At 49.8% G+C, this 18,254-nt stretch overlaps 1 protein-coding gene across 2 annotated transcripts in view; it reads left to right on the top strand.

The window, feature by feature from the left end:
• Positions 1–18,254, top strand: part of GLI2 (GLI family zinc finger 2) — a 188,922-nt gene that overhangs the window by 104,422 nt on the left and 66,246 nt on the right. The window contains exon 3 of one of the 2 annotated variants that reach the window (XM_082764124.1): positions 17,193–17,298. The exons of the other annotated variant lie outside the window; for it this stretch is intronic. Coding sequence (XP_082620250.1) covers positions 17,193–17,298 — 106 coding nt within the window. The remainder of the gene's footprint in view (positions 1–17,192; positions 17,299–18,254) is intronic. 2 annotated transcript variants of the gene reach the window in all.

Raw genomic sequence — 18,254 nt, 5'->3', positions numbered from 1 at the left:
TGCTGAGAAGTTCAGGCTGCGAAAGGAGAGGGGTAACTGCATGGTGTGTAGGCGAGGGTGTACAACATTGCTTTCCTGAACTGAAAGCTGTTGTTTAAAAGCCTAAATCTGCCATCCAGCCCCATCTGGAGCTCCATTAATCTGGTGGAACTGTTTGCAAAGTACAGTATTACCGGGCTTAAGTAAGTGTAGCAAAACTGGGTTTACAGCTAATAAATTAAGGGTTTCCTGAGACCAGGCACTGATTAGAAAAAATAATTTCATGTAGCTGAGGGTGAATGCTGATTTGACAACAAAACAATATTCGGCAACGGAGCAGTTAGTGTCCCTTATTTGCACAAGTATTAACAGATTTCTTTTGTATGAGCACATAGCCATTTGAGTCAGAGGGAACCGTGTTGACCAATCTGCCTGTATTTCCCAGCCGTATGTCAACCCCGCAGTGCCTGCCAGGAGAGGTGGTGGCAGAGAGCCTGTTTGGGGTGCCCGTGAATTGGGTTATGCTGCAGAGGTCCCTCCTCGGCACACGGCGGCTGGAAGCTGTGGTCCCAACAGATTAGTAATGATGATAATTAGCACTTACATGTACTGGCAAAGCTATGTTTGGCAACTCTTTTTGGCTATGGATGTGGCTTGTGTTGATCATAGATGAGAGAAAGTCAAAAGAAGATAAGACAAGAATGCACCCTGAGAAATGGAGAAAACCCAGTAATCCAGAAATTTGTGCCCACAGATTTGCTTGCTGGCCAGCTGAAAGTCTCACAGGAAAGTGTGCAAATAATTAAACATAGCAATAACTATTTGCAGTCATTGTAGTTCACTGAATAATTTAGAAGGGTCTCCGTAACAGCTTGTCTTACCCTTCCTTCACATCTTGGCTTCCCCAGCTTGATTTCTTCCTCCTCTTCTTCCCCCCAGTCTTTTCCAAAGTGAATACAGCAGGATTTGTGCTGCTGGCTGATTTCTGAAGAAACGTGATGGTGCTAGGAATCCACCAGCCTGGTTGGATGTGCCTTCACCTTCATCAGCTGTGGCTTGGACAACCAGCACGATGGTGGTGTGAGTTTGTCCAGGCCTTCTCTTCCCTTCCTCTCCCTCAAAAGCCCCAGTGAGGTTTCATGTTGGTGTGTATCTGGCACACTCGGGCCCCGAGAAACAAAGTGACTCTTCATGAAGGGGTTTCTTTGTCTTCCTTATCTGTGGTGCAGATCCCATCTCCTTTTACGCACACGCAGGTGTATTTGCCTACATATGAAGACCTCTGAAATTGGGGTTGGCAGTGGGAAAAGACTTGCTCACGTGCTCAGAGATATGCACTACAGCAGTTCAACTGCTCACCTGTGTACACCAGTGGGTGCTTCCCGGTTGTGGGTGCCCATGTCCCAGGGACACAGCCAGTCTGTCCCAAACACCGTCCCTCTCGGGATGGGCAAAGTACGCTGAAGGTTGCTCCCAGTGCGATGCTGCAGGTGCTATGACTCGTGGTGATGTGAATGCAGAGATTAAGGATTGCTGCTTTCTCACCTGCTAATGCAGCCACAGTCACAAGCAGTAAAATATCACCTCTGATTTTCTGGAGGTCTTACATTCTATAAAATGACTTCAAACAGGAATACTATGGGCTCAGAGGATGAGCGCTCACATAGGGTGTATTTGAGCCATCAAACCCAATGGCTGGAGGCAAACGCAAGTCGATCACAACTTCTCTGTAAACAGGATTCATCAGCTACTCTTTTGTCTCCCCGATCACATCCAGGTGACGGCCCGGGAAGCCTGTTAGCAGATGCCAACACGCCTGCCGCACCGGGCGGGTTGCACAGGAGAGGGGAGTGCGGGAACCTCAGCAGGGCAGCAGCAATGACTCACTTGAAGGCAGAGGACCTGTAAGGGATTTTCTCATGGGAAAATCCGAGATCTGACATCACCAGGGTTGAAAACCTGCATTCCTTTTTGAAAATACCATGCCTGATAAAAGCGGGGCACACAGAGAGGGTGCACATACCCGCAGCACTCTGCATGGGTGTATTACAGTCTGAGTTTTGCCCTGGGACATGGGGAAGGAAAATTACAGAAATAACTGGAGCCAAACAAGTACCAGAGTCAGGAGGGAAAATGCAAGAATTACAGCAGATACTTCAAAGGAAAGTGCCTGTGCTAACAGCCTGATAGCAGTCCCTGTTTCAACGTTAGAAGTGCGCTGTCAGTGAAACGGTGCTCGCAGGTGTTTTCATCTGCCAGTGCTGCATTTCTGAGGAACTCGATATGCCCACTTGTGCCGTTGTCCTAGTTCAGGGGCCCAACAAAGTGGAGATGCCTCTCCACCCATCCCAACTCCGGATTCTTCCAACGAGAAGGCTGCACGAGCAGTTGTGCAGTTCTCATCCTGAAATGGTGCAATGAGCCCCAAAGGAGCAGATGAAGGCAAATCCAAGGGTCTTCCTCAAGCTTCTCCTGCCAGGCTGGCTGGCTGGCTTGCTTGTGCTCTGCAGGTATTGCTACATTGCATGATTTTGTGGTGATTTTATGCTAGAACAAGACTGAAAATGAGAGTAAAGTCCAACATGGTGCCATATTCATTGTGCAGTGGCTTTCCAACTCAAAACCGGTGCTAACGTTGCTTTTTGCAGACAGTGAATGAACTAAATAAAACCTGAAAAGACATCTGCAGCTGTTTGCCAGAGGAGGCTTCCCATCTTGCAGATCTCCCAAGCTAACATGAAGCTATCAGCAGACATCAGTCAGGCTCTGATCAGAGGTGGGGAAGCTGCTCCTTTTTCTACTCACTGAGGACAAACATTAAAAAAAGGCAAGTGCTGCCGAATCTGCAAACTTGGGAGTTAAACATGGTCTTTTACAAGTGGGGAATTTGCTATCAGTGCTAGACAGCTTAAAAAATGTATTAGCCACAAATTAATAAAACCATCCCAATTTATGCAAAAATGAGGTTGCAGGGACCTGTTTCAGAATCCCTGGTGTCATTAAAAACAATCCTGCTGTTGCAAAAATCTTTTGATTGGGGCCACGTTTTGAAGTAATTTGGTTTTGTGCATCCTTTAAGATTAGAAGGTTTTGAATAAGAGCGCCTCTTCAAAATTGCTCCCTGTCTACCCAGGAAAATGGCAATAATTCACTGTTTGATTTGAGGGGGGCTGTGGTAATCATTAGGCTGTCTCAGGGCAGATGTCATTTGGTTTCTTCTAGCTTAGTTTAGGTCTGTGGTTAACTTTAGTTCCCAAAAGTGTCACTTTTAGCCTGAGAGAAAGAGGCTTGTGCAGGCTGTATTAAATAACGAAATGCACATAAATGAAACAGTCCGGTTTTTGTGTTTTGATCTGGCCAAAGTAATCTGCTTCGCTTCCCAAAGTTATGGGATAGATTGACTGACTGAATTAATATGGGGAGTGATACAGGATATTTGAACTCGTCGGTTATTTCATTCTGCTTTTTCCCAGCAGTAAAATGGATTTGTTCTGAAACCTGGAAAAGAAAAAAATAAACTTGGCAGATGTAGCCAGTTTGTGATTTATTCTGAATTTGTAGCCTGATCCAAACACCACTGAAGTCTGCGGAAATCTTTTGGGGGATTTCAAAAGGAATCTCGTCAGGCTCTTGATTAATATGTTGGGGAGCGGGGGTGTACATGTTGGGGCCAAGGGAGCCTTGCAGAGCTCATCCTCTTTTTCTGGGGGGTTTGCATTCTCTCAGTGTGCATCCTTTCATGCAAGCCTCTCAGTGCTCCCTGAACCATATGTATTTGGATTAAAAGGTAATATGAGAAGAGCTGGGGAAAGCTGCAGCCAAGTTCCATTTTTATTGCTTCGAAGTGATGTGAGGAGGGACAGCAGGGCTGGCACCGAGGGCTGTGGGAACACCATGAGGGGCTGCTCTCGGGACGGGGACTTCTGCCAGTCCTGCTCCCCTCCTGGCCCAACCCTGCAGCCACGTGCCGGTGCTCACAGACCAACCCTGAGCAAATCTGGGGGTGCAAAGGCAATGGGGAGCCAAGGTGCGCTTTGGGGCTCAGCTTCATGGAGCAGCGTGTGTGACCGTCATCAAGCCTTTTAACCTTGCTCAGCATCTGGAAACAGAGAGGAGTAGTAATTGCAGCAGAATTTGGTGTGCGGCGTCTTTTAACTTCACACTTATTTGCAGTGTTTTCTAGACTGGAAATTTTCCAGACTTTTCTAGGATGGGAAAGGCCACTATGTTATACATAAAAATGAAACAGGCTTTGCATCTTGATTCATTCCTAACCTTATTACTGTGTGACAGGATCGGTTATCTCACAAGGGGTGGTATTAATTAAGGTTTACAAAATATTTTGCAATTCTTGGGAAAAATGCATCACAGAGCTATGTTATTACTTGTGCTATTTATTAGATGGCAGCTGATATGTGAACCCTTCTGCTTGTAAATGTCTCTGATTGCGTTTCAGTGTAAATTGCAAACTTTCAAACTCCTTTGGAAAATCTGGTTTTCAAAAATCTTACTCTTTTTCTCCCCCTTCCCCCCCCCCCCCCCCCCAAAGTGGGAGGGAATCACAGATGATCTTTCACATGATTCTTCCAACACCTAGTCATTCATCAGCAGAGACTTAAAGATAATAAACTTTTTGTTTCAGGCAATTACTTAATCTCGACAAACTCCTGTGTTAAGCAGGGCTATTAACTGAGCAGGCCATAAATCAGCGTGTTGCCAGGTGGGTGAGTCTCCTGAACTGCAATCACTCTTCAGGACCTTCCAGAGACCCCTTCCCGTCTTAAGCGCCCTCATTACACAAGCAGCATGCTAACAACCCGCACTTTGCATGAGCTACCCAGAGAATCCACTGCAGACTGCACCGGGACCATTTTTAACACCAGTCAGAGAATTTGCAGGCCGAGGCAGGATGATACATGGACTTTATTAGCCTGCACCAAAAGCACAGCTGGGTAAAACAGATAACTTCCTCACCCCCCTGCTCCTCAGCCCTCGCGCCTGGCTGAGAGCGGCGGGCTGCCGGGCGCGTGGCTAAAAGCCAGCTCATGCGCTATCTGCTCGGTCTTTATGGACTGGGAGTGCTTTGGGGACTGATGTCGGGGAGCGCAAAACCTCCCAAAATTCTTCTCTGAAGGCCACCGAGATGCTTATCACCTGGCTGTAAGTGCAAGCAAAATACCCAGCCCTGCGGTTTTGTCATGACTCTAGCAGAAAGCAGGCTTCTTTGCTTCCATTTCCAGAAAGAACTTCGGTCAAAACATGCAACAGACTCCATATGGGGTTTTTCCAGGCTTGATGTGTTCGATTTTACAAACGATATAAACAGACCTTTCATACAGAGGGGAAATTTTTCAAGCCATTGCCTATAGGAGCAGTTTGATTTCAGTTTGTTTTAGTGCCTGGAGGAGCATATGCATAAAGAAAGCAAACTTGCTTCTGTGGTTTGGATCCGAGAGGCTAGAAATGCCAGCGCTGCATTTGAAGCACAGCCTTCTCCTGAAAGATCGAGACAGGCTTTGTGGCATGACAGGGACGGGTGTCCCCGCGATGGCAGCAGGCAGCCCCGCTGTGCCAGGGGCCGCTCAGGTAGGTCTGTGCTCGGGGCGGGCTGGCGTGCCCGCTCTTGCTGGCACCAACACCTGCGCTTGCACTGCTTTTGAGCGTGTGCTTGGGAGTTTTTCTTCTCTAAGGCTGCTTTCCAGCTCCTGCAAGTTGTGCCGGCTCCTTGTGCCAACAGCTCCCGGTGCGTTGTCGCTCCTGGACAAATCCATCCATCCCGATGGATGTGGGGAGATGTACGGTGTGCACAAACTGGCACACAGGAGGCTCCATCTGACCATCAGGCAGCACTTCTGTGCTGGGCGGGTGGCTGAGCACTGGCACAGGCTGCCCAGGGAGGTGGTGGAGTCTCCTCAGAGATCTCCAGAAGGCACCAGGATGTGGTGCTGGGCCCCCTGCTCAGGGTGGCCCTGCTGGAGCAGGTGGTGGCCTCCAGAGGTCCCTTTCGACCTCAGCTACTCTGTGACTCATTGGGTTAGTTTTAGGTCACCTTCTCATAAGCACAGTCTGGCCAGCGCCAGAGGCAGCTGTGTCCCCAGGACAGGCACCTTGGGGCCAGACGTGAAGCTCACCCAGCTGACTTCAGGAGGGGACGTGCTGGGTTAGTGGGGCCCAGTCAGCCATGCGGCCACACAGAACCAGCCTGGCCCCATAACAGCGTGTCTTGATGTGGGGACGAGTCGCCAAAGGAGGTCAAAAGAGCTGCTCTCAGCAGCAGCTGGGGCTGGAAGTGGTGGCTGGACTGCAGCCTGAGAGCCTTCTTTGCTCATTCTCGTACCAGCCATCTCCTGGAAAACTGGTTCAGGGAGTAGATCCAGCCAAAAACCTGTGCAATACAATTTCAGGTGATTAGTTTTCAACTGGATGAACTCCCTGAGCTGGCTAGGCATGTGACTGTGTGAGCACCCGTGCCACCTCCGGGGAAGGGTGTGAACGCGTGGCTGGGGGCGTGAGGCAGGCTCTGTTTGGATGCTAAAAGACATCCCCATCGGTAGTCCCGCTCCGAGGGATGCAGCTTGGGATGATGCTCGTGAATAAGCTTTTATTTGCATGACTGGAAGGCGCACGGTCAGGGCTCCGCTAGACCCACTGTCGGAGGCAAAGTGTCGTGCAGAGAGCACTGCGCTCTCCCTCCCTTCTCATTGACCACTTTTGCCCCCCGGTACTCAGACAGGGTGGTTGCAAGAGCCTGAGGCTGCTGGGCCCCATCCCTCTGCATCTCGCCCTGCAGAGATCCTGGGCTTGGTTGTGTCGAATGCAGCCGAGGGCATCAGAGTCCTCTGGGGCTCCTGCTGCCTCCCGCTTACAAATGCCGGTTAGTGCCTTCTCCACAGTGCCTCCACCTAATAGCAAATTACAGCTTAGCCTTTTATATTACTGATGATCAGAAGCTGTTGCACTTTTGAGAGCCGAGGAAAGGTTTGCTCAGATGCAAACCACGGCAGCAGCGGAGCCGTACAGAGCAGCACGGCTGCACTCACGAACCGCTCTAAGGGATGCGGCTCCCGCTGTGAAATGAGCCTTCACATGAAATGCAGGGGGGAAGATGCTGCTGGAAGAGTTTGCCGTTCATTGGCCTAGTCCCAGAACACAGAGCATGCAATGGCAAATCCCCTTGGCCCTTTTTTTTTTATTTTTTATTTCTGGAAATTGCTGCATCAGCTGGAGGTGCTTACTGCATTAGGATGCTACCGGCTTCCAAGCGGGCAGGATAATAACGGCGTTTGGAGAAAACTTCTCCCCTAAACTCACAGGCACGCTTCCTTCTATAAATGTATCTTTCTTGAGGGACCCATATGTTTGCAGAGATGCTCTTGAGATCCCGATTCTTCTCCCACAGCCGGGAGCACACGTAGCCCCCGTCCAGGCAGGCACCAGCGAGCCACCAGCTGCTCTGCCCCTCTGCCTGCCCGCCCCTCGCGCCCCGGGGTGCCTTCTGAGCTGCTCGGTGTGGTTTTGTTCTTCCCTCCATTCTCCCGCAGCAGCTGTTGGGAGAACAAGCCCCAGGATCCATCTGGCCCTCCAAGCTTCCTGGGCCGCGTGTTTGGTCGACAAAGCGGCGTTGGCCGCGCTGTAATACAAGAGTTACATTATAAAACTGCGACTTGCTAGCAAAGCAAACTGCCTTTTATTCGCTGCTGCTGCTGCCTTTCTCCCTTTAGAATTGCAGCCACGGCTGCTCCACAATGTAGCTTCAGATCCAAGTCAGTCTAGAGAGCTGCTTTTTTCTTTTTTTTTTTCTTTCTTTCTTTTTCTTTTTTTTTTTTTTTCTTTCCCCTCCTCTGCTTTCTGGAGGAGTTGGCACGGCCCTGTGTTATTAGGACATAAGCCAGCTTGTTCTAGTGGAATTTCCTGTCTGATTTTAATTTCCCCCTCATTTTTTTCTCCCCCCTCAAAGTGAGACAGAAAAGCTTTTTAATTGCACTGCCGTAGGTTGGCCTTTCGGGATATTATTATTCTTATTAAGTACTTCCTGTTGGGATGCGGCACATGAGAAGTACCCGGGATCTCAGTGCAGTCGGGGCTTGTGGCCGCCTTGTTTGTTAATAACCGTCAGATTGGCAGCGTCCTCAAAATACATCTTGGCATGACAAGCCGGGCAATTAAGTGATTTTCAAGACTCTCAACGTTTGCAGCTCGAGACCTGCGGAATTAATAAGCTGCACTAGGCCTTCTTGGTTTTGTTTTCTGCTGTTCAGTAGCTGCAGCTCCTCGTTCATCTCACAGAGAGCCAGCGCCAGTGGGAAACTCTAGCTCTGGAAATCAGCATGGAGGTAGAAATGTGCCATCACTTTGCCGATGGTTTGTTTTGTCCCAAGGAAGGATCCAAGGCTGGCTTAGCAGAAAAAAGTATTTTTCTTTTTTTTTTCTTTCTTTTTTTTTTTTTTTAATTTCCCAGGAAGTGAAAGTCCTCGGCGATCTGTTTCAGAAACTTCCCGTGTTGGCAGATGTCACTGTAAAAAAGTCAAAGCACTCCAAGTTCATCACTTCCACATTCTTCTTGTTTTCTAGAGTATAATAGCACGTAAACCACCCTGCTCTCTTCTGGGCTGTTTCTGACAGCAGCTGCAGGTTTCTGGAAGAAGTTTTCTGACGGAAAATGGCTCTGCTTTTCAGCCTCCTGCCGGCTCAGGCTATTTAGGGCTGCAGATGACGGCTGGTGGCAGCAATGCTGCTCTGGAGACATCGCTAATTATCGCGCTCCGTGTCAGGCAGACCTGGGCACCCTGCTGTGGGATTCCCCGGCCAAACCTGGCTGCCGAGAGCCCTTCTTGCACCTTATTTAAAAAATACGGATTCACCCCCTTATGGCTCCTACGTAGCAGTAACCCGAAGACCCTAGGAATCCTTGTAGAATAATAAATAATTCATCGCTTTTATTCACAGATGCCTACCTGAATGTCTGAAACTACTTTCACAGAGTTGTCTGCCGGCTGCAGAAAATCTGTTTTCTTGCCAAGAAGGAAAGTGCTCCAAAACCATACAGCTTTGGTCACGTGTGAAGCGTGCTGCAAAACCACCAGCTCTGGTGCAGGGACGTTGCAGAGGTCCTGGTGTCCTCGTGTCCCCACCGGCAGCGGCCGGGCTGCCCCTGGCAGAGAGGTGGAGGTGGGATGTCTGCCCCCAGACCTGTGGGGGCCAAGCCCCCGGGCAGCGCTTCAGAGCCAGCAGACAGCAGCTGAGGGATTTCAGGGCTTGATTTCTTAATGGTAAGAGTCGTCTTCTCTGTAGAAAATGTCAATGAACTCTTACATTTTTAATCTAAATTTTCCGTGGAGAGGGAAAGGCCATTTTTAGCCTCACTGTAATTGTTCCAGCTCTCGTGCCCAGGAAAGGAATGACAGGTTTAATGTCCCTAATGACGGTCACGTGGCGTGGAGGAGGAAGCTGAGGAGCCCCCTGAGGAGCTCCAGGATGGGACCAACGTTAAGATGAGCAAGACTACCTTGCTTCCATTCAGGCCCCAGTTCATTTAAGCACTCTGCCTCCTTCTTGAGCTGGGGAAGAAATTTTGGGGGGACTGAGCCACTGGGCTGGCCAGCTCTGGGGGTCACCTGGGGGCTCATGGGGGAGGTTTGCTGTGTCTCATGGCTTTTATAACAGCTTTTATTATGCAGGCAAACCTAGGAAGGTGCTTTATTCTGCATAAAGTATGCACTGCATCCCCATGGGCATCCAAAGCCCATGTCCTCATTTCCGTAGTCTGCTCCTTTCAGTGCCTCAGTTTCTCTGAGTGTAAAGTCTGTCCTGCAGGTGCTTTGAGTTGTCTCTGCTATAATGCTTATTTTGAGTTTATTTTTTTCTTGTTGTTGTGTGTGCATGTGTGCGGTTTGGCAGCTGAAAAAGGGTAAGACATTTTCGATTATTTCTTTTATGCTTGACATATATCTGCATCCCAGCCCGGCCGCTTCCCCATCTCCCTCCCCACTACCCCCACAAGGTAGTTACCATCACCAGAGGTATTTGTCCTGTAGAAGTTGTTTTTTTTTTCTCTTTGTTGCTCACCTTAAAGGGTAATTTGGCTTCTGCTGTGTATGACCTATGTTTACACTAAGCACGTTGCCTCCTCCAGCATCCTGAGGTGTTGTCTGAAAAAAAATAGTTTGATGAATCAGGCTGCCACCGTCTTTCCTCATTACACGTGTTAGAAGAAGAGAAAACTGGTTCTGGCTCCCGCTGGATGGGAACAGCTGGTTGGATGTGCTTCAAAACGGTCTGTAATAGCTAGGGTGGGAGAGGGGTCTCCCTTGGGTGCGCTGGTGGGAGCCCGCCTCCCATTTATCCTTCCCTTAATGTTTGTAGCAGGCCAGAATGAATCTTTGCCATGGTTTTACACATGAAGTTCCTCTTCTATTTTTGTCAAAGCCACTGAACAGGTAATAAAACAACGTAATAATTAACCGATAATAATTGAAGTATGCTGTATGAAAACCAAACCAAATGCTAACAAGCCAAACAAAAGAAAAGCATGCACGGTGCAGCCCTGTTTATAGTGCTGTCTGCCGGAGTCATTATACACGTTGATATAATAATACTGAGCACTTAATTACCACATCATTTTTAAAGCGCTGTATAAACATTAACCAAACCTCTGAGGTGGGGAGGTATTATTATCTCCATTTTAAGGAGGGGAAATTCTGACACGGCGAGGTTAGTCAGTAATTGAGCACCGTGGAGGCAGGCTGGAGCGGAGGCTGCAGCCTCGCGGCCGCTCCGATTCACACTGGGGTTTTGGAGGCTGCTGAAGCACCTGAGATGGCTCCACTGGGACCACGGTGCTGCCATCCAGGGAGGGTGGCTGTCCCTCCGGCACACCTCTGCACTTAGAAAACTTGCACATTGGTGTAACTTGCAACCGTGTAGTTATCTCTTCTGGAGGTAAGTGCGCACCTGGCGTATTTTGCAAAGCACCAAAACAGTGTTTGAGGCTCAGCTCTCCGACAGGGGCTTGGTGGAGCTGAGAGGAGGCTGCTGCCTGCGTGTGCCCCAGCCCCCTCCCCGCGCCGCCCGGAGGGGTGGCTGTGGGAATGGCTGTCCCCGCGGAGCAGTTAATATTCGGTGTGGCGGTACATGACTTCATCCGAGGAGAATCCCACAGGCGCACCAGTGTGATCTGCTCTGTCATGTTTCTGTGACCCAATTTTCCCCGTTCTTTGTCTCAGACCTTCCCTGACCCCAGCCCTATTATCTCTTCCAATAATTCACCCAGGCCATTATTAATGGTGCATTAACTTTGGCTGTGCTTTCAGCAAAGATGTTTTTCTTGTGCTTATTCATTCGCTCAACTCACTTAAACAGCGAGATCATTATTCTGGGGACGTCACATGAACACAAAAACACCTCCCTCGCCGACACCTATGGCCCTGCAGCACTTTGCTGGAGGGGCAGCGATCCAAGCACAACACCAGGACGCTCGCAGAGGCGGGCACGGGGACACCTATGGTCCTGCAGCACTTTGCTGGAGGGGCAGCAATCCAAGCACAACACCAGGACGCTCACAGAGGCAGGCACGGGGGCTCCAGGAGCCACCCACACACTCATGCACCCAGGGACGGGTTCACCTCCCCTGCCTCCATGCCAGGACTGGGCGCTCTGGAGCCCAGCAGCTCTGAAGTGAGAAAGATCTTTGCACTAAGGCTGTGGAGCAAAGCACAATTCGCTGCATGATGTTTCAGGACAAACCTGACGTTTGCCAGCGTAGAGTTGTTGGATGCCAAAATCACAGAATCACAGAATCACAGAATTTCTAGCTTGGAAGAGACCTCAAGATCATCGAGTCCAACCTCTGACCTAATGCTAGCAGTCCCCACTAAACCATATCCCTAAGCTCTGCATCCCTTTAAGTTGGGGGCTTTAAAAATGAACGCCACCTCTGATTTAACTAATGCTTGATGCTTTGGGCTGCTTTGGGTAATGAGTGAGTGAAGGGCACATCATATTTGTTGTAGCTTTAACCTCACATTTGAGAGGAAAGAGAGACTCCAATATCCAAGAGAAAATAGGGACAGCAAGAAGGGCCTTTGCTCCGGAGATGGGGAAAACTAAAAAGTGCCTCTTCTTGTGTCTTAGAAGCTCGTAGTGGTTGTTTCCCTGTTATCCTTTTCAAAGGAGCTGGAATCTGGAAAATAAGAAGTACAAGCTTCAGTGTCGCATTAAGCAGCATCCCACCACTGCCAGTGACAGGGAGGTGAGCTGAGCCAGCACCGCGCTGCTGCTGCTGCTGCGTAAACCCTTGCTGATGCTCACCAGCATCTTCTGGCACATCCCCATCTCATTTTTTCTGGGTCAGCTGTTGGCGCAAAGCTGCTAATGACACCGCAGTGACAGGATCGCGTGAGCTGTTGTTTGGAGAAGTTTTTCTGCCATTAATCCAAACCAATCCAATCCCCCCGGGCTCCAAAGCCTTTTTCAGATAAAGTTGCAGTTTCTGCCTGCTGTGGTTGAGGTTTTCTCTGGGACCTGCTACATGTTTGTCTGTATAGGCTTGGACAAGTTATGTTGCTTTACTCTGTTTCAGCCCTACTCAAGTGAAAAAAACACATGAGCATTGTTTGTCTTCCTAAGGAGCTTTGTTAGTCTTTGCAAGGCAGCTTGTGATCCCCTTATGAAATCCGTGTCATGCATCATAATAATCATAGGAAATCAAGCCAAAAGGCATCTCAAGAGGCCGCTGTTTTTCCCCTTTTGTAGTATGGGTGGCTTTGCAAATCTGTTAGAAAAAAACCAACATGATAGGTATTGAATTATTCTGACAGCAATCTTTTACTTTTTTTCTTCAACAAATGACTTCTCCTGTTGATTGCGAAATGACCGTGCTGATGGCAAAGGAGCTTGTTCCTGGAGGAGGCTGTCGGACACCTGTAGGAAAACCACGTCTCAGCCCACCTGATGGCTCGGCAGCATGCACGTGCTTTAGATAAACCCGCAGGAGTCCTGAGCACATCGGGTGGCACAGAGGGTGTGTGGGGGGGGCTTCTGGGCTGTCTCTGAGCCCTGGTCTTGCTGCAGCACTCCAGTTGCAGATAGGTTGCAGGGAGTGCATGTTTGGGCTTCCCCCATCTGAGTCTGTCCCTGCTACTGGGGACCACTCCATGTTTCCAGCTCTGCCCCTCTCACTGGAGAAAGGGCTTTCCAACTTATTTTTATCAAAGTGAACCACAAGTGAAACCTGATTCAGTGGTAACAGGTCTGATTTCTTTTCTTCTGCTGCCTTTTTTTAAGTGATAAAGTGAAGTATTTGGAATAGAAAAAGTTTGTTTGACCCTTCCTAATTCTCCTTTTCGGGCTCAAAAAGAGCAGCTGCGGTGGGTGATGTAAGAATGGCTCCTTTGCTCGCTGTACAAACCCCTACGTGCAGTGTGTGTTTCTCCTGAAGTGCAGGTTTATCTGCAGAGATAATCAAAAGCCTGCATCATCCTCAAAAAATGCCTGTTTCTGATGCCTCCCTCCCCGATTCCTGGGATTTTCGGCAAAGGGACATCCCCTTTAAACCTACATTTCTGCTTCATATCTCTTCCCTTTGAAGAGATATGAAGTGTCTGGCTGGCCTTTGAATAGGCAAGGATGAGAATAGAGCAGTGGGAGGTCCGTGTCTTGCTCATAAACCTTGGCCAGAAAATCAGTTCTGACAAGTGGGGACAGGTAGCGACGTCTTTCCCCTTATCGGGCGGTGCGGCGGAGCAGACGCATTCCTGCAGGAGGAGCAGTTGGGGGCAAGGTGGGGCCTCCCAGCCTCGCCGGCGTGTGCTTCACCCCAGGAGCTGCGTGCCACAGCCTTAATGAGGAGCGATGTTATTTCAGTGAGAAAACACCCTGTTTTTCCATCGGCCCTGCCCGTTGGGTGCTGCTTTGATTTCTCCTTTGGTTTTTCGCTTCCATCCGTGGGAGTTTTTCTGTTGTCGCAGAGCTGTGGGACCTTGGGAGATGTCCCTCAGTGCCTCCTCACAGAAACATGGCCCGGATTTTTCCTGGGGGAAGGCGTTCGCCAGGCCTCCCACTAAAAGCTTCCTCACTCTGTGTAAAACAATCATCATTAGTGCTAATTGGGCAGCTTTGGGGTTAAATCTGCAAAGATTGCTTGGGTTTGGTAAATCCTCTGCCACCGCAAAGCAGATAATGCTAAACAAAAGATCGCCTTGATTAGATTAAAGTTGGCAAATTCATTGCCCTAATCATCATATTGCCCTTCCCGTGGCTATTCAGGAATACATCACCATGACTTACTTGAAGTAATTGAATATAATTGTCTTTTTAACTCCTATGTGTAAAACATCCATCTTTGTTAGCGGCGTGCGCTGCTGTCCTGCTGCCAGCTCCCTGTCCTCTTCAGGAGGGGTGGGAAGGAGAAGCAGAGCCGGGCTGACGGTTATGAATTGGTAGCTGATTGCCTACAAAACCATTCATTATTTCTGACCAAGCACCTGGAAGAGGAGAAAAAGGAGCAACACCAGCCACTGGTTGGCTTGGCTGCTGCTCCCAGGCAGAGGAGCAGAGGGGAGGCCCCAAAAGAGGGACGATGCAGAGGGAGGTCACCAAAGAGGAGGAATTGCCGACTCTGCCACCATGCAAATAGTCTGAAATGCTAAAAACAAACCAACCGTGCCTGTGGGAGGCAGGAAATTAATGGATTTTTTTCTCCCATTAATAATGAGAGGTGTGAGGGATTCCTTTCAGGTGTCGTTTTTGTAGCAGCAGATAGCCCGGAAAGGAGGCCCAGCAACAGGCACCCCGTGTGTTCCTATTCCCAGTTCTCCTGAGTGACAAGGAAAGACTCGTTTTGCGCTAAAAGTTTTGATATTAGCTCAGCCATCACTCACTGTCAGTAGACAGTTACAGAACAAGATGTAACCTGCCTTGTTTTTCAGAGATTCAGAATCCAGCCTGTTAACAGCTTCATCATTACTAGTGAGTTAAACTGGTCCACAGAAGGGCTAGGGATGATGATGTGACTCCCCGTACCACTGAAACCTTGCCACGAGTGGCCACCCTGTTTTGGGGAGGATGCTAAAATTTACCAATGGGGATGCCAGCTGGGCTGTGCAGGTTGTCTGCAGGGTCACAAAAGAGTCCTTGCTCCTTTGGATTTATGTTCATGGAGTAGTTATGGGGTGAGTGCTGCAGGGAGCCCAGGCTGGTAGAGGTGTCTGGTCCCAGGGGAGGAGGGCAGCAGCTCCAGGTGCCTGCCAGCCTGGGCAGCACTTTGGGCTGAGTGTGGGTTTGGTGAGACCAGGGACTGCTGCGCTCCTGACCTGGAAAAACACTGGCTGCCTCTTAAAACGAAGTGTCCTTGTGCGAGGGATCGTCCCTCCCCAGGACGAGCAAAGGGTGAATCCCTCTCCTGCCAAAGCAAATCCTGAAGGATGCAAGTTTATTCTCTGCCTGAGCTGCTTTGGGGGAAGGAGGGGAGGGGAGCAGCAGGGGGGGAGCAGCTAACAGTTACCCTTCTGTGTCCTGACATCAGGCGAGCTGCAAAAATGCTCCCAGTGTATCAGGTCGTGCGCGGTGCCAGCCCTGCGCCGGAGCACGGAGAGCGAGTCTGCTGTGGAGCCTGAAATACTTTCCACCCCGACTACCTTCGCCTAGCGCCTTTCAGCGGAGTTGGCAGGAGGCTTGTTTTTGTGTAGTCTCTCACCTCTCCCGGCAGCCCGGCTGACGTGCCTGTGCCGCGCTCAGGGCTTTGTGCGCTGCGATGGGGGCAGGAGCCGCAGATCCTCGGGCTGATACGCGGGGAAGGACGCGCACGGGGATTTCGCCCAGGCTTCGCGCGACGCAGCCAGGAGGAGTGCAGCCTCGTCGCACGGAGTCGGCGTAGCTCCGTGACGGCTGGAGTCACGGAGGCAAAAGGCTGAATTTTAAGTCTTCGATAGAGAAAGAGCTTGGCACTGCGGGAGTTTGCTCAGCATCAGCGAGAGACGCGGCCCAAGCCTTGGCACTTGGGGTTTGGATGGTGCTGTCCCACTCGACAGGGAGATGCTACCTTTCGCGGAGGCAAGTGGCAGTGAAACGCCGAGTGCGGACTGGGTGTCGAGGTGCTCACTTAGGAGGTTGAGTTTGGTTTGCTTTCGGTCTGCAGTCAGACAGAAGGGCCTCTGCCAGAAGCCATCGAGAGGATAGGAGGTGTTGGGACAATGTCAAGTAATCTTTTGTGAAGAGCATCAGACTGCCCGCAAAGGCAGAGCAAGACCAGCCTCACGCGTTACAGCCCATTGCTGGTGCAAATCTAGACAGCGGCTTTGTGACAGAGGGCGACCATATGGTACCGGTACAGAGCCTCTCCTATTTCTTTAGTTTCCGTATTTGTTCTTTGGTATTTCTTCAGTTTCCATATTTGTTCTTTGGTATTTCTTCAGTTTCCATAATTTTAGCAGGAGAGGCCCAGGCAGCCGGGCAGAGTTGTCAGGGTTGGTGGGAGAAATAACCTGATAAATTTTGCATCAGCTCGACTCACTCAGATATTCTTGCCGTTAACTTTTGGGGTCAATAATAAATAATAAAACCTGTAGATTTAATAAGTCAATGTAGGTGTTCTCTGCCTTTTGAGACCACTTTATCTTTCCATCAAAGATGAAACAAGCTTCTCAAATGAATAAAAAATAGGGCCTCAAGTGATTACAAGTGAGAGCAATTTGGGCTCCTCTCTCAGAAGCTGGCAGTAGGCACTTTTGAGCCACTTCTGAATGCCTCCACGATTTGCATTAGTGCTGCTCTCTCTGTTAGGTTTTTAGGTAAATATTTCCAGCCTGTGTGTACAGACCTTCGGGAGAGGTGCTTGCTGCCACTCCAGGCGTGGGGGACAACACGGGTCTGGATCCCGCCAGGCTCTGTTGAGTCTGATTTGCGTTGCAAGTCTAGTTTTCCTTGGTGCTTCCTATAATCTCCTCAAGTTCAAAGAGCGCTTAGCTGCTTGTCTTTGTCAAAAACCCTGTTGGAGATCTTTTATGTCGAAGATGTAGGATTTCTCCGCATGACTTTGATTATTTATTCATTCCACTTCTCTGGTGTATGATAGCGCTGATATCATGAAGACCCCTTGTCTTGCACTGCTCTTGCTCTGAAATTCATGGAGATTTAGTGCCTTTGAAATTGTTTTAAAAGGAAAGGAAAAGTTTTTGAAGTCCCTTTTTTTTTTCTTCTTCTTCTATTCCCCTCCACAGTGCCGCAGCACATTTTTCCAGCCTTCCACGCTCCTTTGCCAATTGACATGCGCCACCAGGAAGGACGATACCATTACGAACCTCACTCTATCCACGCTATCCACGGGTAAGTCTTGCACCTCTGCTCCTGAGCCTCGCTAAAACCTTGGCTGCCCATGCTGCGCCGAATCTCTGCTGAAGTGTGGGGCACTTGGTGCCCTCCTGGCTGTACAGCTCCATTAAACCTACAGAAGTGCCGAGCAGCGCTGGGATGGGAGTCCTGGGGTTGGGGTTGGCGTGTGGTTTTGCGCCCATGGAGTTTCTCACGTCACAACATACCTGGGTCCTTTCTGGCACTGTCTTGGTGAAGCCCCAGTGCTGCGCCTGCTGTTTGTAGACCCCCCCATGCTGTTCCTCCCTGCCCTGCGGTTTTGGGGAAGATGGTGAAAAGCTGCCAGGCATGCCGTAATTGGGTTTGCTTTCATCGGACAACAGCCCAGACAGGCTGAGTGGTGTTTACAAAATGCAGTAAAGAGGTAGGTCCTCATGCGGGTGTCCACATGCGCTCTGGAGGGGCAGGACCATGGGTTTTGGTGGTGACCTCTTGAGAGCACCCTGGTCTCTTGGTGGCTGATGGTCAGTGAGGACAAGCACTGACTGGGGGCTGTGCAATCATGTTGATCTCCTAATCCGGGACATGACAGCCCAGTTGTCCTTGGAGAGCAGTGAGGACACGTTTATAGAGAGATTTGGGTTCACCTGCTATGGTCTTTGAGCAGGGCAGGGAAAAAGGAGTCAGTGGACTTGTGAGCAGGAGGCTGTAGTGACCATGTGTCCGGGAGGGTTACTTCTTATCCCTGAAACATGCCATCCCCATGGGAGATGAAGAACAGCCTGATGAGGTTGGTGGTCCCACAGCTGCCCCGAAATCCCTCAGCTGGTGGCTGTAACCTAAGGGGCAGTCCCAGGGCGCTCAGCATAGGGGAACCCACAAGAGCTGGAAACATTTTACAGGAAGAGCAAGGGAAAGTGAAATAGGGCTCATCAAGTAAAAAAAAAATCTCATCTCTGTTGTCTCCATAA

This window comes from Aythya marila (genome assembly GCF_965140915.1).
Source record: "Aythya marila genome assembly, chromosome: 6".
In the NCBI taxonomy this organism is placed as follows: Eukaryota; Metazoa; Chordata; class Aves; order Anseriformes; family Anatidae; genus Aythya; species Aythya marila.
Note: the sequence above shows the minus strand (reverse complement) of the source record. Positions and strands in the feature narration are given on the sequence as shown.